We start from the raw sequence: 23,050 nt of genomic DNA on the forward strand, positions 1-23,050 counted from the left end.
CTAGTTCTTTAGTAAGTGTTCCAAAGTTTTCCTGTTTTCGTTCGAATGTATTTTTAACCACTTTGGTAATGTGCACCACTTAGCTAAGAAAACAAAAACATTTATCTAATGACCTTAGTGACCTCAAATGGAGAGAACTTTACCTATTTCTAGATAGGTTTAGTACTATGTTGGAACACTTCTTGTTAATAACGCACCAAATTAGTGTTACAATTTTTAATCAACAAAATGCAAACGTCCAAAAAGATTATTACAAATACCGAAATGACGGTCGACAGATTTCAGTAATAATTAGTCTTGGGTAGCGAAGCTGAGATTGATGTAATGTCCGATAATTTCAGCAGTGTGGGATTTACGCGGCGAATATTCCCTGAAAATGAAACCTTAACTGAAATCCTTCGCAAGGACTGCAGATATGATACGCGATTTTAAATTCAATTTCAAGCAAAATTCGTTTTAAGTTGATAATAAATTGCCATAAAGTGGTAAATTTTCAGATTATACAAAAAATAAGTTTTAAAGTTTTAAGCAAATTAGCTCTAGTTTTATTTGTCCAAGAAATTGTTATAAACTGAACCAAACACGTTACCAATAAAAACAAATTGTTTTTACTTTGAACATATTGGATTAAATCTTGTTGCGTCTAAATTTTGCAAGTCGGTGCTTACAGATACACAAAAAACTACTTTAAAACCTTTTGCAATTTTCTTCCAAAGTGAGCTCAAGAGTTTAAGTTTTTATTAAGTAGTAAATTACTTCGCGACAGTAGCGTTGCTTTGAAACTTCTCCGATCGCTTGAAAATAAATCGATAAACGAAATAATTGGAAACATGTTTATTAACAGTGACTTTATTTAATTAGACCAATTGAGAGTGGTTGGTGTGAGTGTTTCAAATTAATTTGCGGTCAATTTATTTGCACATTCCCGAAAATTTTAATGAAACTGAAAACAACAGGTCACTGTTCCGGTGCTAATGGATAAATCCTGTTATTCAACGAAGGTCTGCTGGAGATTTAAGAGCAATCCTTAGGTAATTCTCCGGCGAATTCGCGTAATTATGTGCAGCAGCATTCGTGTCTTAAGATACTGCGCCTTAACAGAATCAAATCGACGAATAATAACTTTAAGATTATATCAATAACCCTTCACTGTTTCCAATTAACTCTCTTTTCTTATCGGCATTTATTGTATGTGAAATTTGAAGCGTTTTAATTAGTTTCCCTCATCCAGAATAAACAACAAATATTTGAGTGGGCTCTTACCGACCAAAAATTAATTTCTAATTTAAATAAAATTTGCCGAGGATCCGATATCCGCTCACAATTTAAAAATTGCCAATTTAAAAATTTTGTTAAGTTTTGTTAAAAGTCAAGTGGGATTTTCCATTTAAATCCGATAAAAAAGACGCAACAACCCTTAATTTGATTGTCTGTTTTGCCACATTTTCTGCCAAAATATTCACTAAAACAAGCCAGTGTAACGCTGAAAAATGAGCATCTAATTTTAGAATAAAACTTCTAAAGAAGTGACGCGGCTAACTAGCAACTACCCATGCGACTATGAACACTCTTTTCTGTAGCTTTTGTAATGGTTCAGGAGCATTAAAGCACTTGAATACATACTCCCAATTAAAAGTTTTAAAAGAATATTTTACTTTGGAATAAAATATTAATTTTTAATCCTGCTGAAACGAGGAACAAAGACAAAAAATAAAATAGCAGTACAACAAAAAGCTTTTTCGAGCATTTTTAATTTAATTATAATTCATCTGAGTAACAATGGGAGAAACTTGACCAGACAAAGCTACAAAAATTGCGAATGTACACTGAACAAACAATGCTAACAGCATAATATATAGTTCTTACTTAAATATGCTGACGTTTTAAAAATAGTTAAAAAAGACATTTTTTTAATTAAGCAAAAGTATTTTTTTAAACTGCTTAAATATAACAACAGATGTAGCTTTGCGTATCGCACTCCATTTTAGACAGCAAAATGAGCTAAAACTAGCAATAGTTCAATGATTTTGTACAAATTTCCAAGATTTAATACTGGGGTTTTCTGTCAAAATTTAATTTACTCACATATTTAAATTTAATTTAATGTGTTTTCACAATATTTAAGAGTAATATTTCTTCATTAATTGAATTTTAATGTTCATTTTGTCGATTTTGTTCTACATGAAATAATCACCTTTTGATTTTGTTTTGAAGAATATAATAATTCCAAATTGCGTAATAACTAAATCAAATAAAAAAAATACTCAATTTAAGAATATGCAATTCGAAGCAAATCGTTGGCTAATTCTTTGAAAACCCTCGAATCGAAAATACATTGTTAGCTTCTTAGTGGAAAGCTATTTCTTACTTTCTTAAGACCTCAAAGACTATAAAACTACAATTCGACTTATATAAGATCTTAGCTGTTTTCCAACTAATAGGTCGTATATGTCTCTGGAACAATTTACTGTGTTATTATTTGAAAAGGTACCACGCAATAAAATGAAATTGAAATATATAGTTTACTTAATAAGACACTAGTGGTTTATGGTCACTATTTTTTAAATGTTTTGTAAATAACACATTTATGTAGTAAATTATTTAGTAAGCGGGAATAAACAAATTAAAGATTTTTGTTTATTGTAGTGACTAACAGTCACAAGCCAATTTTCAATCATTGTACACACGTTGGTGGATTAATATAATGGCAATAATGGCGTAAAGCAGACAAAACATGCTTTCGTATTTACCTATGGTCCAGTGAAAATCCATAACTATCTCCTTCAACATACTTATTACTAGAGAACGGATTTATATGCCAAAAATGTTGTTGAAATTTGCGCCTGGATATGCAATAAAAAATGACAAAATATGCGCAAGATATGCGCAAAAATTCAAATAATGCACCTCTTGTAACAGCAACATTATACATATGTAGTATAATGTTGGTGTTCTAACCTAGTGAGTTGTTATGTGTATTAACATTTGAATAAAATCCATATTATGTCTTATTCAATTTATTTACAAATATAAGAAGACTAAATATTTATATCTTTGATTATAATTTACAACTATGTGTTTTTCTAACTTATCTACGAGGAAATTTTGTCTTTTATCTGACAAAATATTTTTGTAATTATTTATAAGATGTATTAATTTTGAATTAATTCTGAAAATATCACAAATTGCTTTATTTTAGCCTAAAATTGGGATTGAAGTTATTTTTATATAAAATATTAATTTTGAATTAATTCTGTATTAAAATCGAGAAAAATTAAATTGAAAACAGCTCAAATTGCCTTTGTTTTGCTTCTTTTAACATGTAGTAAATCATCGCATGGCATAAATAAAAATTCTAAGTCATTCCCACATGTTTAATCGAAGTTGAATTTACATGGAGGTAGCAAAACGCTCTCAAGAACCTCGTTTAATCATCATTTCCAAAATTCTTTATCAATTAGTCGTAGAATTGAAAACATTGAAAAATTTTTACATTATTAAAAAAATTGTCTCAAATAAGCACATAATGCGCATGTTTCTTAGAAATATGTAAAAATTGGGTAAAACGCGTAAATTTGCGAAATATGCATGCAATATGCAATTAGCATAGAATCCGCTCTTTACTTATTGCTTTATATTATATTTGTAAAGGTTTACAGATTTTATATTTATATAATTTTATTTCTACAGATACGAGTAATAGGCATATCAGATTTTACTGACGAAAATATCTGGAGTGGAACGAAATAATAAGCAATTATAAAATCTGAATGCAACACAAAAAAACTTCTTTTTTAGTAATAAAAATGTTAAAAGTACTCACAGCAGTAAATTTAATATTCTTGAGTACTTGTACTTAAGTGTTTGAATCGTGTACGTCTACTACACTTTTTCTTTTTAACTGCATTATGCTCTGTTTGTCTGGTGTATTCTTACTTGAGATGTCTCTAAAGTGGCAGGTTGTTGAGCGAAATGTTAGAAAAAAAGACGAAAGAAAAGAAATATAAAATTTATGATAGACTTTTTTGACTCGTGACTCCATAAGCATGGAAATGGTGGAGGAGTTCAATTGAGAATGTTTGTGTCACAAACACTTGTGTTAATTATTTAAGTTAAAGCTTTCGTAAAGTTTTTTGCAATTAGCTTTTTTTTATTACCAGATATTCACACAACGCAATGTTATCCACTGATTGTGTACTAAACACTATCTACCGCTTTGCTTTTGGATTTTTTTAATGTGTTTTGATTGGAGAGTTAAATGTTTCCTGCTGTTTTTCGGATTTATTTCAAATGCCCCTTGGTGAAATTTAAATAGGTCACATATATTTGAACATATATTTTGTAGTAATTTCCGCACGTATTGAAAATAGGTCATCCCGACATAATAATATCTCTAATACTTTAACACAAATAAATAAATAACGAATGAAAAACTTTTCAGGTTTTTTTAATTTCGTGACTGTGGGTGTTTTCAGATCAATAAAATAGTTAATGAATAGCTAAAGCAATACATCACGCAGTCTCGTGATAATAATGAAAGTGATTTCTTCCTTGATACTCATCAGAGTAATTGACCTGACAGCAATAATTTAATACTAGAACTACCAATCAATTAGTTTCTCGCTTTTAGAACCAATTTAGCTCAAGTAGATGATGAATGTTTCAAGATTATTAATCTTTGAATAACCATCATTTAGAACTATTTTATAGTAAAATTGTGTTAAATATTGGGTTACAGAATTAATAACATATAGCTCGATCAGCACTTCTCCTTTAATAGACAGCAATTTATAGGTTGTTTTGCAACTGCACTGAGTAATACAGTACGTTATTGAAATGCGTTAAGAAAATTTAAACGGTGATAGAACTTTTCAAAACAAATTACTTTTCTATTTACCATTTTTTCGAAAAATCTTTCTAAACCCAGATAAAATTTTAATTAGTTTGAACGTAAATTCTAGTACCCGCCAATGTCTCCCTGCGTACATTAAAAGCGAAAGAAGATAAAAACTTAGATAGCCAAGCAAAAACCAATTCTTTATTCGTTGTAAGTGAGAGTGACATTCAAGTTACGCACCACACTTGATCAAATTAAATGTTCGAAATGACGCCCTCCGTTATCGATGTATGCTAATGCCCTTCGAGCCAAAGAAGCTTTAGTTCTCACCAACATGTCGGAATTTCGTCGAATTGACTCGGCAGCATTATTCACACGAACAGTTAACTGGAGTCTCATACACAATCTGTTTTAAATGGTCCCATAGAAAAAAGTCACAAGGATTTAAGTCCGGTGAACGAGTTGGCCATAAAACTGGTCCATTACGCCCTATCCACCGATTTTATAAATTTGAACTTGGCGACCGCGAAATCTCTCCAGCAGCATTTTATAAAGCTTCCCCGTAGATCAGCACCATGTCTGTTAACTCCGGATCAGTGTACTGCACCATTTTTGACGATAATTACGGGAAATTCACTTGCCAATAAATTGTAAACACGGCCGCATGCAGATGAAGGACGTGACTAAATTGTGTCAGTAAGTTTTTGCAAGACCTATCTGCCTGGGTTTTTGCCGTGTTTACTTTTTTTGCGTACCGTAACAACTCGATAACACGGAAAACGGTGAAAATAAATGTAAGTATAATTTTGAGTTTTCGAAAAAATGGTAAATAGAGAAGTAATTTGTTTTGATGAGTTCTATCACCGTTTAATGTTTCTTAACGCATTTCAATAACATACTGTATACAGTTTACAATAACACAGTTTTGAAGAAATTGTGGGTCCATAATTATCACATAGATGCATAGTTTAAGATATGCACCGAGGTAGCATATTACAGATATTTATTACAACCTGTTGTTGTAACTTTTCATGTAACTATGTGTACACAGGGTGAATGTTTTGCATACCCTTTTATATGTCATGCAATTGCTTTACCAGGAATTGTAAAATGATACAAACACACATCTAATGAAAATATACATATTGAGCACAGTATGTAGTTTTTTATTCTCCACTGTGTGTTTCAATGAAGTGACTGAATTATGTTTTAATTTACAACATTGAAAGATACTAGGTTCATTTATCCAATTTCTAGTTTTTTTTTGACAACCATTTGTGATTGGAAGTAAATTGAAATATGTTCCAATACAAATCACAAAATTCAGTTAGATGTTTGAGAGTTTGCAAAAGCTAAAAAGTGTATAATTGCATTTTGCCTCTATTGACAAATATGTTTTAAACTTGTAAAACAAAAATTTCTATGATATTTGATATTAGCAAATATTAGTCTTTTGAAGTAAATTTTTTTTATTCAGTTTAATTCATTTTGGAACAATAAAATAAAAGAATTGGAGCAATAGCGTAGCTGTTTTTTCTAATCTGAAACAAAAACATTAATCGACAGAAGTGCACCAATTTGAGAGTGTGACTGGAAGTTTCACGCTTTGGGAATTATTCAATCAGACCCGAGTAGAACATAAATATTTAATAGTTCTCTGAAGTAATTATCACGTCTGCGAAAAGCGATCCATTTCTAGTTTTTTTTGAATTGGTCGCTTTGTGATAAGCGTTCCTTTTCTTAGCTCCCACAAATTATGGGGCAGCAATAGTGAAAACGGGCATAAAACAGAAACTGATGTCGTCTGTAAGTAGTTCTTCGAGTAGAGCAAAAATAAAACGAAACTTCCCAGTAAAGATTCATTGTAGGTCGTGTAAAAGAAAAGTCGTGTAGCTTTGCGTGAGCTATTGCGTTAAACCTTAGAATTTTTATCGACGAGACACACCTACACATAGATCCCGAAGGGAGATTTTTCTGTAAGTGTTTCACAAGTTTTCACATCCTGCTTTTTTTGAGAAACTATCCATTTGAACTAATCTTGAATGTGATGGTAAATCTTTTAATCAATATTCTTTGAAGCGCTTAAACTTTGTCGAAGCTACTCCCCGGAGTGCATTATTCAAGATGTAAGCTTCTTAAATGAAATACTGCTTGACTGTAGTCGCACAAATGGCAACTTATAATCCCTTCAAGTTGTAGGTCTCAATTAGACATCAAGGAGTCGTATGTTATGTCCAGTTAACTATACTCGTACAATTTCATAATTCCCTCAAACTTGTAAATTATGCTATTGATAATAAGAAGTTTTCATTCTTGGACAAGCAGTCAATGTAATGATTGTATCATTATATTAATTAAGAGGCATCCTTGCGAGGTCAGAATATTCCATTTTGGTAACGTCGTTTTGCAAAATCGACCAGATTTGCGTTCAAACATGTTAATAGAAACTTTGTTAGTTACTTGCTAGGGATCAAGTGACCTAGACTAGATTTTATCGCGTTGTTACAGAACTCTATTAAAGCAAGAGTTGGCGTGCGTTATGGAAAAACTTCACAACTTATTTAACAAGATCTAAGACTCGCACATCGGTTCAACACGTTAGACCATTGTAAGCACTACAAAGCAACCAATATGCTTAGACAGCAACATGATGGATAATCAGGGTTTGCGTGAGCCATATTTCTTGCGCCCTACGTATATATAGGGATTAGGGCAAAAACCAAATTGCCATACTTTCGCGGTTTTTATAAAACTTTTATGCCACAAGAATGTTCAATTCAAAGACAAAACATCTATAAATTCTAACAATGTTTGAAGTGAAACTTCAAACACAGTTCCCGAAAAATAGTTATTTCTTCGACGAGTTTGAGTGTAAATCGGACGCTTTATTTGACCGAGTGGATTTTTAAACCACGAGTGTAACGAGTGGTTTACCATCCACGAGGTGGAATAAAGCGTCCGATTTACACTCAAACGAGTTGAATACAACATTTTATTCTTCGAATTAGACTCAACAAGGCTTAAACTTGCTTTAAATCTGTTAAAAATAATTTGACGTTTCGTATTGAGAAATGCCAAACAGTTGTCAAAACTTCCTTACACGGGAGAAAAACCGTAAATTTTGCCAGTGTCTAAGAACAAAAAATATTATTAACAAGTCCTTCATGGACTTTAGTTCACAAAAGTTTAATATTTTGAAATTCCAATTATTATATGACAAAAGCGGTACATTTCTAATACTTGAAGTGGCCGCAATCGAATTAATATTAAAAAATCTAATGGTAAAAGAAAAGTTTTTATTATTTACAATCATTTATTTCAAAACTAAATAAAAAATTTGATTAAATTGTTCTTGTTTTTAGTTTTAATAACTGAAGAACCTAAAACCCTTAAAAAATGTAAAAGTAAGATTAAAGACAAATGTTTCTCCTAAAGCTAATTTTTTGCGTTTTACAAATTACACTTCCAGATAAATAGTCGTATTTAATTCCCCTCCAGCCTCTCCACCTTTTGTTCAGGAATTGTCAAGTCATATTGCTCTTATCTGATTTTCCCCCGGCTTAGCGCACTTTATCGTCTGCCACTTCATAAATGTTCCTGAAGGCCAGTTCAGATTGATACTCATAAATTCATAGAAAACACTGAAATCATGTTACGTTACCATCACTGCGAATACTGCAAACGTGAGTTGAAATTTATTCTCTACTTTTATAGCTGCTTGCATCAGAATGCATCATGTGTATATTTATATTCCTTCTATTGAATGTAGAATTTTATATCTTCTTGAGACGCCTTTGTCTATTATGTACATTGTATTTCACAATTTTCAAGAAGTAAGTTCTTACTTCATTTTTTAATTAAATTATAATATTAAATTCCTTTGAGACATTTTTACTCGAATTTTGGAAGTGTTTCCAAACAACATTCTTCCTGTAAGTTATGAAAATGGAGTTACATTAATGCCAAGCGATGTGACAAATATAACTAGTTATTTCCCGTAGATTTTACACAACTTTGAAACTTCCTCAGATATGAATCTTAATAATTTCAAATTTGCAGTAAGAAACGATGTTAAAAACATAGATGAAATGTTTTTTCAACTCTAAAATGTGGATTTAATAGTGACCCGAAAGTTCCCGACTCGACGAACTATAAGCTCATTATTTTGGCCAGCAGCATCTTGATAATTTATGAAAAGTCTTAGAGAACTTTCAAACTATATAAAGCGTTAGAAAATAATGAATGTTTTAACAAGGTATTGAATCTTTAACTATTCCGTGCGACTTCTAACTGTTCATCTCTGTATAATTTAACAATGTAACTTTACCAAATTTACTGAGCTAATGGATTAGAAGTAGTTTTTTTCGCTATTTGACAAGCATGTGGTTGCGTTTAACAAAATTCATGTCAAGAATAGGAAACGCCAGTGTGCTTTTGTGTGAAATTGTAATTCGGTTCGTCAACAATGTAGACGTCAAAACTGGCTGTAATTTGTTTGGAATGATTACGTTATAGAGAAGCTGCAGCCTGCACCGACATCTACGGGCGAAACAAACTTTGATGTGCTCGCTGACACCAAAACTTCTCCAGTTTTCTCAATCTAATTAACGTTTATCCTAATTAGACCCTTAATCATCTCTTTAATTAAGTCGCAACGTTTCGCGTCGTGCCGGAAGAATGTCCGATAATTGGCGCTGGCTCGAGAGCCAGATTTCATATTTTATGCAGGTGAGTCCTGGCAAACTTTGCGGTAATCCCGAAAACAAAGCGTTCGGCAGTGTGCCAGATCGATCGCGGAAAGCATACCGAATAGTTTCAACTCGCAACCCAGTTGACCGCTTTTTATTTGTTGCAGTGCCGCCGACTGGTGTCCAAGTGACTGATGACTTCAACCAAGTGAAAAATGGCATCACTACGGCCTACGCTGAAGGGGCCAGTTTAACACTCACTTGCACCGCCACAGGAGGCAAACCCCTCGCCAAAGTAAGCCCCAAAAAGCGGAAATTTATCACAGACAAAAGAAAAAAAGCCTAAGCACTTTTATTTTTTTTTTAGATTATTTGATTGCAATACGTTTAACTGAATTTGAAGCTAAACTTCAATTTCTTTTTTTTTGAGTAAATAAATCACGATTAGATCGTGTTAACTCCCTTTTAGGTTTCGTGGTGGCGTGATGGAGAGCTAGTGACAGACGAGTCCCAGTTCTTCCCCGATAGAAGGAAATCGCAAAGTGTGCTGAAAATTGACAAGCTCACGAGATCTCACTTGCTCGCAATCTACAGTTGTGAAGTCAGCAATAGTAGACTACAGCCCCCTCTCGTAGTCAGAGTCGCTATAGACATGTACCTGAGACCGCTTGAGGTCACATTACTGGGAAATAACCCCGAATTTAGTGCGGGAAAACGATATAATATTACATGCAGGTGTAGGGGATCGAGACCACCCGCTATCATCACCTGGTGGAAGGTAAGGAAATCTTTTTAATGCAAATTTTCGACCAAATAGATCCCTTGGCTACTAATACTAAACACTAATATTATTTATTCCATCAAACACTATATTTTTTGGATTGAATGTTTGTCTGCGAGAGTATTAACACTAGATATGAGGTTTGGAGAAAACAATATTTTTAAAGAGGATGCTTCTGGCGGTTTTTTTATATTTGGATTCAACAATTCTACATTTGAGATACAACTTATATAACAAAAAACTTGAAATATGTTTAAAAATTAATTCTATGTTAAAATATATTTTGAAAACATTTATTTTATATTGTTATTAAGTTTATATTATAGATACATATACATATACCTATATACATATTCATTAAATTTAAAAAATTAATTTTAACTACGATAGCAACAGTATGTAGTATTTTTCAATAAAAAATCAAAAACATTCACTCCGAATAAAGGTAACGGTGATCGGTAAAGTAATAAATAAGAAAATAATAAATAAAATAATAATAAAAAATAATAAATATTGTATGACTGTCCATTTTCTAAAAAAAAAACAAATCTACACCCACATCTTTAGGTATTCGTATTTTAAAATTTTTAAATGTATGTATTCGTTATTTATTTGCGTTATTTCAGAACTAGTAGACAATTTGACATAATAATTTTTCATATTAATTTGAAACGATCTCAAGAATGCACATATTGCTAACTTGAACTTATTTCACTTAAAAGAAATAAAGATCAGGGATAAGATTAAATGTGCTTCGAGATGATTTTTCAAAACTCAATACATACATATAAAATTTCAGTGTCTCAATAAAACGCCTAGCAATATTGCGCGCAATAACTCAACACGAATCCTCGAAAAAACAAGAATAGGAAAGGAAAGAAATATAAAAATTAGAAATTTATAACGAACGTTATTTTGTATGTATTTGCGATTTTCTTTTTATGACACATTGGATCCCGCCCTTACATTTAATGTTACAATCAGCATATTATTATGGATTGCTTTTCGAGCCGATGATTGCGTAATTTATGCACACAGAAAACAGAAAATTCACTTTTTTTTCTTTACGTTATGAAAAAAATTCCAACAAAAAGTTATGTTGGCACAGTTACAGCAGCGGCGGAATTATTAAAGTTGGGGGTTTTCGTCCCTGAATTATTTATTCACTGTAATAAAGTCAGACGAGAATGGACGCAAATTCAAATCGGATCACTACAAAATTCACGAATATGTCTTAAATAATCCGTGAAATTCTACCACAATTTACAGGCTTTGCGCTCAAGAAAGATCTTGAAGGCAGATATGCTTTATAACGCATTTAATACAGAAAAACAAGGGCAACGTTGGAAATTGGTAATCAAAGAGTTTTGTTTCCTGGAGTAGTTTTAATAAATTTTTAACTTCACAAGGTAAAAATTTATTTCTTCAGTGTTTCTTACGAAATTTATCAATGTTTCATAATTCTTTGTGTTAAAATATTGACAAAATTGTAACGTAAATTTATATTGCGTATTTTATTGCATGTAAAGCTTTTTCGTGATAGTAAACATAAAAGGTGTAGTCCCGCTTTCTTCTTATTGTTTTTGTCACAGTTATTGTCTATTATTGTTGCTGCTGAGCGACTTTAGTTGTTATTACTTGTTCACGTTCAATGCTGTGTGTATTTTATGACTTGAATGAGACATAACTGTTACGACTCTCGTTGGCTTTCAAAATAAATATCATGTAAAGCAATATGTTTGGTGTTGTTTCTAACAGTTTTCGAGGAACAAAACATTGATATTGTAACACGTTCAATCATTTTCAAATCTAAAAGTTTTTTAGTAAAGTTACTAAACTTAAGAATCTTGATTTATTCAAGGAATAATACAGACTTTAGTTTCACCTGTAAAGGTTTCTTTTCGAATCTACAACTTTTACGAATTTCAGATTCATTTATTTTTAACTTTATTTCAACGTCTGACGTCTACCCTAACCCTTAGCTTTGATATTCAAAAATTCCTTACCTTCTCTTTTAGGAAAAATTCAATCAACAATGTTACGATTTAATAAATATCTCGTAAAGAATCGATAGAATACTTTCTATCTGCCAGAACAAAACATTGAGAAAAAATAAATAAAGAGAAAGTTTCATAATCAAACTTTGTTCTCTAGTCTCTTATGGTTGAACCACACATGTTTGTCATCTAGGGATAAAATCTTTGAAAGAGTTGTTACACATTTTAATATGTCGTATACGAAACAAAGAAAACTTATCTTCAACTTGAATAAATTTGCAAGTTGAAGAAACACTAGCTGAAGCAAAGATTATGTAGACTTATTAACAAACAAATTAAAAATTAAATTTTTAAGCTTCAAAATTATTTAGTTTTCTCAAAGTTTGTTTCTTGTTTCGTGTAGCCTTATTCTGTAAAACTAATTCAATCCACTTGTTGCATAATGCTACTTTACTAATAAAATAAAATTAGTATGAGAATATAGTACCTATCTTCTGTAGTTCAAAACACAATTCTAAACCTTTATTGGTGTATAGAATTAACAGAAAGCTTTGAGCAGGTTGAAAAGGCGCGTGTTAATTAAAAAAGTCTTAATCTGGCCCACAAGTGAGCATCAGTATGCGTATCTCCGGTCAAACCTAATCCTCGTCCCTTGAGAGACTCGCAATGTTTAAATTTTTTCCCCGAATTATTCTCTGAACAGTTAATAAAAAGAAAAGGCAACGCAATACACCGAAGGACAAAGCTATCGATTTTCTAATCTAATTCCTGAAAAGAATCCAATCTCAAAAAGTGTCTGCCCGTATACAGACATCATCATCTTGTGTCTAAACGCCTTCACTTTTTCATATTATGACAAAATGCTTGCCTCAAGCAGATGATAAATTGAGTGCATGGCCAAAACTCACGGAGTTTTTTCTGGTTATGCAATCGACCTGCAAGGACAACCATTAATTGCTGATCATGTATCACAAACATATTTTGCATACTGATAACGCTGGAGGAGTGAGATGATTGGTTTAATATATTGCCAATCTCACATCAAACTGCCAATCGTGCATGACATCGATGCGCTCTACACTTGAACAGGCTGTATATAACTACTCCGGTTCGCCAAATACGAAGATAATCCAGACCTTTTTTAATTTTGAAATTGCGTTTTGACACTTACTAGACCGGATGTTTGCTTTCATTACCAGTAATGAATGTATTATGCGGATAGACAAGTTTGCAAACACAAACATCAGCAAAAATAAACTGAAACACCTGAATAATTTGCATTTTTTTTACTAATACTAATACACTTGACTTTTTTTCTAAATCCCCAATTATTGATACTTTTAACATGATGTTTTATGTTACTCGATAAGTTATTTTCTTTATTACTAACGGATTTTTTACTGTTACGCTCATTATCTTTTTACTCGATCTACTTTTGATTAGTATCAGGTTCAAGAATAAAAAAAAGAAAGTGACTAGTAAAATTATGTTAAAAAGAATTGAAATTTATGAAAACATACAAAAAGTAATTCTGTACGTTTAATTTCAACTATAAAATCGTTCTACTTGAAGCTGTTGTTGATACGTAATTAGCGTTAACTCACGGCGACGAAATTTAACAATACGTTGCAAAATAAACAAATTAAATTTAAAGGTGCTTACAGCAAAAGAAATATACAACCTCGTTTTAACTTGTTTGAATTTCTGCTAGCATTTAATGTAACGTGAAAGAATTTATTTTAGCGTTTAACGTCAGAGAAAAATTATGCTTAAACTTGCGCTTTAAATTATATTTATGTACAATTACAAATAAAAAACTGATTTAGCCAAGTTTGAACACGCAAAAAACGACTACATTAAACTCGGTCATTGGGGTGTTATAAAATCTCTTGCAAAAAAGGGCGTGCTGAAATCTATGCTTAGCGAATGGTGGTATTATTAGAGAGCCAACGCCTCATTTCTTTTTTTAATAAAATGAAGGTTAAAGAGGCTTTGGAGCAGAACTTTGGTCCTTCAAATGATGATCGGTGCATTATTAAAAAAACTTCTACAAGTTGCTTTACTTTTAAAAGTCTCGTTTTCGCCAAATACTCAACACGTTAAGAGAGTGGGATGAGGTGTGATCAAAAAAGAATTAGTATGGTTTTGAACGGTTAACGCAACGTAAATAAATCAAAGTGTAATTAATTTAAAACGAATCCACTTTGCAGAATTTTCATTTTATTTTATTAATCATTTCTGACACTCGTTATTGCTGAGGAAGTATAGACTTAGTGACTTTAATTAATATTAAATTCTCTTTACGTTTACAATTCACAAAGAGATTTTCTTCCTTTCATATTACGCCAGTACAAGCGCCATGTAAATCATACCACTGCGTGTTAAAAGTGAATGTTGCGTTAGGTATTTGTATAAAAATTTAACAATTAACACAATTAATTAACTACGTTATCAATAAATAAATCATTTCACCAATAGAAATGTTTTAAAAAGTTCTACCAAAGTTATTAAAATAGTAAGACAAAAACTGTTGTACTAAACAACTTTAATTTGAAATAAACTGAAAATGTCTAGTGCCATGTCATGTTTTGCGCAAAGTACTTACTTAAATGAACTAACTACCTACCTGAAGTTTGAATTATTTAGGTGAAAAGTTTTTTGTGCATGCTCTTGTGGTTTTGGTCTTAATTAAGATGAAAATTAGAAAATGATTTATGTCAGCACTAGTTTATGAAGTAATGAAATGAGGGAGATGCTTTTATTTAATTATAAGTGCAAACAAAATTCTTAAGGTTAATTTTTTTTAGTTAATTTTGCATTAAAATAAAATGATGTTTTTTGGTATTGGTGTTAAAGTATTTAAAATTACATATTTTTGCACACTTAAGGGTAATCAATCATGTGACAGGCACGAGTGTACCGCGTTCAACCGACCGATGTTAAAATTTATCAAATACAAAATATTTAATTGGAGTCTGATTATGTTGGCGTCAATATTTGAGTAGCTGTTTGATTTCGCACAAAAAGCATTGTTCTCAGATCACTTCTAAATGAAATTTAAAAACCGTTTTGTATGTAAAATTGAATATCCATCAAATTTCCGACAATTTCTAAACAACTAGGGCAATTTACACGAAGCAACCCTTTGAATAGGTTGTCAAATACATCATCCACGCCTCGATGCGAATCAAATTATGTAGTACGGGAAAAAAACGAGGCATGTTATCACGATCCCTACGTGAAAGCGAGCTTAAGCTCGAAGAGGATTTATGTTCTGTGGCAAGTTGTCATTTGAAAAAGTGTCATATTTTAAAAATTCAATGTAAGTTTGGGTTACGATCGGTGTCGAATACAAATACTCGCAGTGAAAGAGACGTCATTAGAAAGCCATCGGTATCGCATATGCGGTCCGACACCATCGTCAAAAGATGACGGTGTTTCAGACGATTTTTCCTGCACGTCGTGTGAACATATTTTACCGAATCTAATTCGAATTTGACGTTATTGCTAAAGTGGCTTACAGCTACCAGCTGGGTTGAGCAAACGTAAATCTCGGAGACTTAGGATACGAGATAGTTTTAGACAAGCACACGATTGCCCAATACCCGGAACAGAGATAATTTCAATATTATTCGCTAGTTATGGTAGCTGCACAAATAAAAGACACGGTAAGCCCAGGTATAAAAAGCATTCAGAAAATACTTGAATCGTAACACTAACCTACTTTTAAAATAATGAGACACTAAATCATTTTATTTACAAAATATAATAACCTTTTTAAAATTATAAATACTGAAACACTGCTATGATACTTAAAAATATTTTAATATTTATATTCTCCATCTACGAATAAAACTTGCAGTTTTTGTAAATAAGTGTAAATAATAGGTACAGTTGACGCGTTATAAGTTGACGAGATATCAAATATTTATTATGTAAAATATTTAGTAAAATACTTAGAATTGTTTTTGCTTTTCCTTAAAACACAAAAAGTGCAAGTTTTGCACGTACAATTTGCAATTTGTTTCTACGAATTTTTAAAGAGAGTTTGAGAAATAAAAAAAATATCTAAAACACAATTAATTTCTATTTATAATTTAATAAATACTTACTGTCGCATTTAAAAATCACAAATTCACATATTTCATTTCTCATGTGGCAATAAACAAAAAAATAAAAAAATAAAGTGCACTGACCTTATATGGCATCTTCTGCTACCCTTTGTAGCAATTCGCCTCTGCTTCTTAAACGGACCTACTGAAAATAAAGAAATACAAAATCAGTTCAATGTGTTATTAAATCAATTCAAAATATTAAAAAAATTTAAATGTAATTTTTCTAGAAAAATTAAAAGGTATTGTTGACTAACCCTTTAACCCGGATTCTTGTAGTACGATTGTTTCTTCCATTTTCACTATTGGCACACACTAATAACTCGAAATTTAAAAAACCGCGCACTTTTAAATGTCTATTAGGCACTCAAAAATACCCAACACGCATGATAATACAGCACCCATGTGTACACAATTTTGCACTGAACCATAAAAGAAGTAATTTATTCCGACAATTATTATAATTTAATTAACTCGTACGGGAGCAAGGCTAAGACTGATTCGTTACCGTATTAATTCCCTCAAAAAAACGGCAAGATCCACAAAAACCCATTTCGTAATAGTTTCGTTGTAAAAGGTCCTTGTTCGTGACTTCGTAATCTTGCCATTCGCAACGTCACAAAATAATTTAAAAATTACACAATTTCACGTGTCCCATTTTTGCCCTTCACAGTGGTACGATTAAACAACTTTCCAATTCGCCTGATATGACGTCAAGATGCTAGCATCTGATTGGCTTTCATAATATTTAATTTTAAACATTCTGCTACTTGTAGTATAGAATGAGGAATAGAATTAGCTTATTTTAACGGGCGCTTTCACTATTGTGACATTAATTTTTCATTTGTCAAATGTTAGTGAAATATTTATATTTATTATGAATAAAAGTGTTCAAACTTCTGTAAGGAATCTTTTAAGCTTTATTTTATTAGGCATACGCGTAATTACAAACTCGCAATACGCCTCTTTAGTTGTGACATTTCTTGGCTCTTAGAAGTATCGCCAATCCGAGTTTTTGGGTAGGTAATGTATTGCGTGAAGGGATTTCTATTAAATTAATTTCGTTTGAGATGTGGGCTGTTCTGTTGAGCGCAAAACTGGAGAATAGAGCACAAAAACGTCGAGATAATGAATTGATTTGATTTTTCGATAGAATCCGTCTGTTTTGTCTCAGCACGGCTTTCGACAAAAAGGAGTCACATAAAAAAGCACGAGATAGCACGAGATAGGTATCGATTAACTGCCTTCACGTACACAATTTTTCTGTTTTTTGGTGGCCCAAACATTGCCGCAAATGGTTCTTACACTACATAAATTTCTAGTAAATATCATATTGCACCATGATCAAGTCGGAAACGTGCAAAAACAATAAAGGACCTGTAATTAATATAAAACAGGAGAGCAAAAACGAAAGCTCTAGAACAGATGATGATTTGTACAAATGTTGCTTAATTTCGACCGGCTAATGGACTTGCACGTTACGTTTTAAATAAATAAGATGAGGAAGTGTGCGCATGTGTGACGGGAACCGATCAGAGACAGGGGCAAACTTTTAACAAATTACCTCAACTAAATTGAAACATCAGAAAAACACAAATTATGGCTGGGATAACTCCAATACACTGTAATATAGATAAAAAATTAGCCAAAAAAAAGTACAAAATACATTGTTTTCTTTTAAACAGTAAAAAACTAATTATTTAATTATTTCAAATAAAAACTAGTTAATTTAAGTTTGCTTTTTATTACAAAACTTACGAGGGACCGTAGACAAGTTCACTAGTTTCTAGACGATGCAAGATATAAAACAAGATCCAAAAACCTAATTTCCAATTGAAAATAATGGTGTTTATCAAATGAACAAACTTTATTAATTCTACACTTAACGTAGTTTAATTTATAGTCAGTTCTGTCATGAAATAACTTAACTCATTGTACGTTCTTTATATCTTGATAATTCGAAAGCTGAATAAATGTGTAGATTTATTTCTCTCAGCAAGATCAATAAGAAAGGTAATATAAATTTACGACCTTTTCTTTGCACTAGTATTACATACATTTCTAACTAAACTCTTGAGAATGCACTCTTGAAGCTAAACTTTAAAGTAATATTGATGACACTTCTCTTCTCTAGATCTACTTTGTATAATATTACAAAGTATCATTATTAACTGCTTAGGATTTTGCACTATTTTCAAACCAAATCCAATACACTCAAGTCAAACAGTTTGAGATCACACACTACGCATCTGCATTTACTAACTGTAAGCTTTTTTCTAATTAACGCTCGAGCAGTTTATTCCCAATTGAAAAAAAATACACACTTTGTGTAACTTTTTAGAAAATATGACGGTAAAAATATTCACTCAAGCAGCAAGCTTATTTTTAAAAGAACCGACGTTCAATTTGCGCATTACACTTTTCCGTCTTCGATCATTGATTAATTTCAACTCGCTAATCAAGTCTTTGAAGAAACGCTTTTCCGGAAGTTCCTATTAATTTACGAAAAATTACAAAGATTAATGAAATGAATTTAAAAAGGTGATTTGGGCAATGTTTCAAAAACCTCAAGATTCCGGTGTGACAGTTTCTAGGTACTGAGTCTTGCTAATCGATTTGTTTTCTCCTGATAACCCAAAAGTCAAGAAAACAAATTTACTGAAGAAGATATTGCAAGTGGGAAAGGTTAGGGGATACATTACAAAAGCTTCATTTTATTTAAATGTTTATTTAAAATACTGTTGTTACAGTAATAAAATCTAACGTGTTTTTCCCATAAAATAGTAATAAAAAATATGATGCAATAAGAAATAATCTAATCTGAAAACAAGTGTGGGCGTAATTGGATTGAAAACACATTGAATGTCATAATTATTATTCTAGAGTTTGAGGCTGATGAGAAAACTTCAATAAGAAGTTAACAAAACCATAATCGAAATATTGTTCTTGTAAATTAGTTTTTTCCTATTGAAACGGTAACAAGAATTTTGGGAGAGCATTAAACTTTTGCCTTTGCTGTCACTACAACAATCAATTTTGTATTATTGTAACAGTTGTTTTTGTCGCTGAAATAAGAAATGGTCACGGAATTTTGTATCCGAAGAAAAATTTCAGGCATTACATATCGACACAAAAACGAAAGCGAAAGGAAACGCAACTCTACATTTCCAGACTCGCCGTCTCCCATGTTGCCATAGAAAAAACTAAACCGTTTTCGTGAAATTATGCCATTTTTGCTACGATTAATGTCAGAAAGTTTAATGAAAAATGCTCTTATCTTTACAAAAATGCGCATTTTTGGTTATTGATAGTAAACATTAAGAGTAATGTTTAAACGTGTTCGCTTTATCAAAGCATGCAATTTACACACTGAAAAAAGAACAAAGCTTTACCGATAATACCGGAATGAAGGAATTGTCAGAAGTCGAGCTTGGTTCTTTAACATTCGACTCTCTTCTTTTGAAACTCTAAATGGTTGAATTATTCCGGTAGAGAGAGTCTCAGTTTCATTATTCCTCAGGTTATACACGTGCCCCTACAAATAGCTGAAACAAATCATTTATTTAAACACTGGAACTGTTGAAAGCCTAATTAACTTCACATATACACGCAAATAACGCACCAGTAAATTATAATGGTTAAAATATTCACTCAGAAAACTGCGTACAAATATGTTTAGAATTGTTGTTCTAGAAGAAATACCCAACTCGTCCTTAACCATTCAAGTGGCATTGCATGTTAAGGAGAAATCACGACACCGTAATAAGACATCAAGAAGGAAATATAACAATTTTATTGTCTCTTAAACAAACATAAAAATTCAAACAGATATTACCTATCCAGAAGTATACAATTCAGGAAAATGTTAATTACAATTAATGTCTCACTTTTTATTCAACAGATCGCGTGACGGTGAAGGCAAATGGTTTTGTGCAACCATTTCTTTGTTACATGTTTAATTATATCTTACCTGCACATGCTATTTAATCTCAACCAACTTTTATTCGTATTGCTAGTAGTGCTTTAAAAAAAATAAGATTTTTTAAGTTACGAGTATAAATATTAAAGATATTTCAGGACATTTATATTATAAGAAAAAGTAAAGTTTTTGTAAATAAAAATATTTGTTGGTTGTACTTTAAATGTAACTCAAATGGATGTGAAACACTTTTGTAGTGCATATTCAGTTTGCAGTTTTACATTTAGATCACAAAAAAGCACTATTAGAATTGTTAACATTTAAATCTGAATTAAATTTTCAAATTAGAACAAATTTTCCCGGCGCATCCACCATTTCTACATTGCGATATTAAACATATTCTGTTTGAGTATGAATTTTCTTTTTGTGGAGCAATAAATTACGCATAACAAATTAATCTTGGATTATTAAACAATGCCTCTGGACAATTTTCATGCCATTGCATTTATTTGTGTTGCATTATTAGTTTTAAAATCAAAGCCTCGAGGCATAATTGTAAATACCAAGAACGATTTAATGGCACTGTCGGATAATATTTACACACAAAAAAATGGTACAATAATCTGAAAATAAGTTACATGCAGAATAACCAACTTTTATAGAAACACAAACCAAACCCCAAATCGATTATTTGAAAACAAACACAAAACTTAAAAATGTATTATGTTATTAAAAAAATTACTGTTTGGCAGTGTTGAAACTATGCTGGGTTAGCTTCATGCAGACATTCCACCGGTCTCAAATTAAGCTAAATTATTAAGGCTCCTGTTTACCGCAGGTTTAATGCCCGCCTCATAAACCATTTCAACGAGATTGTTGCAAGACTTTTACAATGCATGGAGGCACCGTGTCTTGGAACTCATCTATATACATTATACCGTGTGGGTGTTGACACAAATATAGTTTTTTTTTTTGGACACATGAGGAGAACCCTGGTGTCGTTATTTAATGAAACATATCAACACGACCTTCACATATTTACTTTATGGATTCAATTTGTAACTGTACTATTGGACAAACTTTTAGATTCTACAAACTCTTGTTTTTAAGAGGCCTTGCTGAAATAAATAATTATTATAAAAACTAGTTTTTTTTATTAGCAAAAAATTGAAGTCATGTTTTTGTCTTAAAAAGTGCAAAAATTTCTCAGATGTTAGCAATTTTTATGGTTAAGCGTTTTGTTGACGTAAATTTGACTTATACTCATACAAAATTAAACGTAACCGCAAGCAAAAGTCAATATCGATTAAAATACAGCACAAGTTGATACTTGTTATTAATTGGCAAATATAACACAGTGAGCAACTCATTAAAAATGCTAAGAAAATTAATTAATAAGTTTTGAATTAGATGTAATTATATGTTCTACCATCAAACCAACTTTTTCTACAGTATTTTTTTTGTTTGTTACTAATGATAAGACAAAAACTAAAGCAAATTCACTGAAAAATTGTGTGCCAAAGAAACAGTTTACAACTCTTATGAAAGCATAAACCCTTAAATTTTTTATGGTCCATTGGAAATATCCCAAAACAAATTGTTCGTGTATTATGAGAAAATGTATATCGGGTCCCCTCTTCTAGAAAACATCCTTCTTTCTTAAAGAAGATATTAAAATAGACAGACGTGTGTTACAATTTACGAAGTATTATTTTGAGAAGTTTCTTTGTAATTTTGTGACGGACTGTAATCATAGTGTTCGTTTTTATATTCGATATATAGTTGAGTGAGCTTGCAATACGGCACAGTTACACCGTAATAAATTCCTCCGAGTGTATATTTATTTTCATAATATCCCAAAACATGCATTAAACATGTTTTCCTAAACCGAATCTGTTCAGCTCATCATCATAATTCATCTGTATTGTGGAGCCATTAGCATCAAACCAAAAATTAACTCACGCTGCTTCTTTATTAGCCCGGTGCAGGCAAGCGAACTTTTTTGGCGTTTTTTGCGGCTGATTTAATTCAATTTTGCGCGGCTAATTTTGAGTTTAGCCGGTTGTTTGCGTGTCGACATGGTCCGGATTTTCCGACTGAGATTGATTGTGGAGAGATTATCTAGGGGCGTTTATATTTTTATAGGGTATCGGTCTTCTCTCCCACACTTTTCTTCTTGTTGGATTACTCTCGTTGAAAAATTCTGTTTGCTTTTATGGTTCACTTTGCATATACTTACGTTCCCCTTTCAGCCCACGGGAGGCATATATTTTTACTCTGACTGTTAAACGCAATTGATCATTGTAAATTGACTAACTGTTTTCCAATAACGCGGCCTCGGGGACTCTAATTATTTATAAAATGACCCCGAGTTCAATTAGAAGTTTTACTTTAATTAAAGTTGGGCGCGCACTTGGGCCAAAAAGTGAACCGTTTGGGGAATTGGGCCGTTTTTGTATCAAATAACGGCGGAAATGTGCAAAGAATAACAGCCGCAACCACTTCAGAGACACATCCCAACAAGATGTTTTATCACTTTCATCTTTTTATCACAATGAAGAAGATATAATTGTAAGCCTGTATGAGCTTTTTATTTTATTTTAAGACAATAAATGTAATGTAATAAATGTAATTTTTCCGTTATCAACTCGAGAAAAAATATTTTCATCTTGCCAGTAATTGGCTTCATATCGCTTGAAGATTTCACACGGGAAAC

General features: G+C 31.7%; 1 protein-coding gene across 1 annotated transcript in view; it reads left to right on the forward strand.

Moving 5' to 3' along the window:
• Positions 1-23,050, forward strand: part of LOC123010885 (nephrin-like) — a 96,735-nt gene that overhangs the window by 37,741 nt on the left and 35,944 nt on the right. Inside the window, exons 3-4 of the mRNA XM_044408055.1 lie at positions 9,693-9,820; positions 9,995-10,303. Of these exons, the coding sequence (XP_044263990.1) occupies positions 9,693-9,820; positions 9,995-10,303 (437 nt within the window). The remainder of the gene's footprint in view (positions 1-9,692; positions 9,821-9,994; positions 10,304-23,050) is intronic.

Source organism: Tribolium madens, unplaced genomic scaffold, assembly GCF_015345945.1.
Source record: "Tribolium madens isolate multiple individuals breed KSU strain unplaced genomic scaffold, Tmad_KSU_1.1 Scaffold_91;HRSCAF=231;Tcas5.2_LG7, whole genome shotgun sequence".
Taxonomy (NCBI): domain Eukaryota; kingdom Metazoa; phylum Arthropoda; class Insecta; order Coleoptera; family Tenebrionidae; genus Tribolium; species Tribolium madens.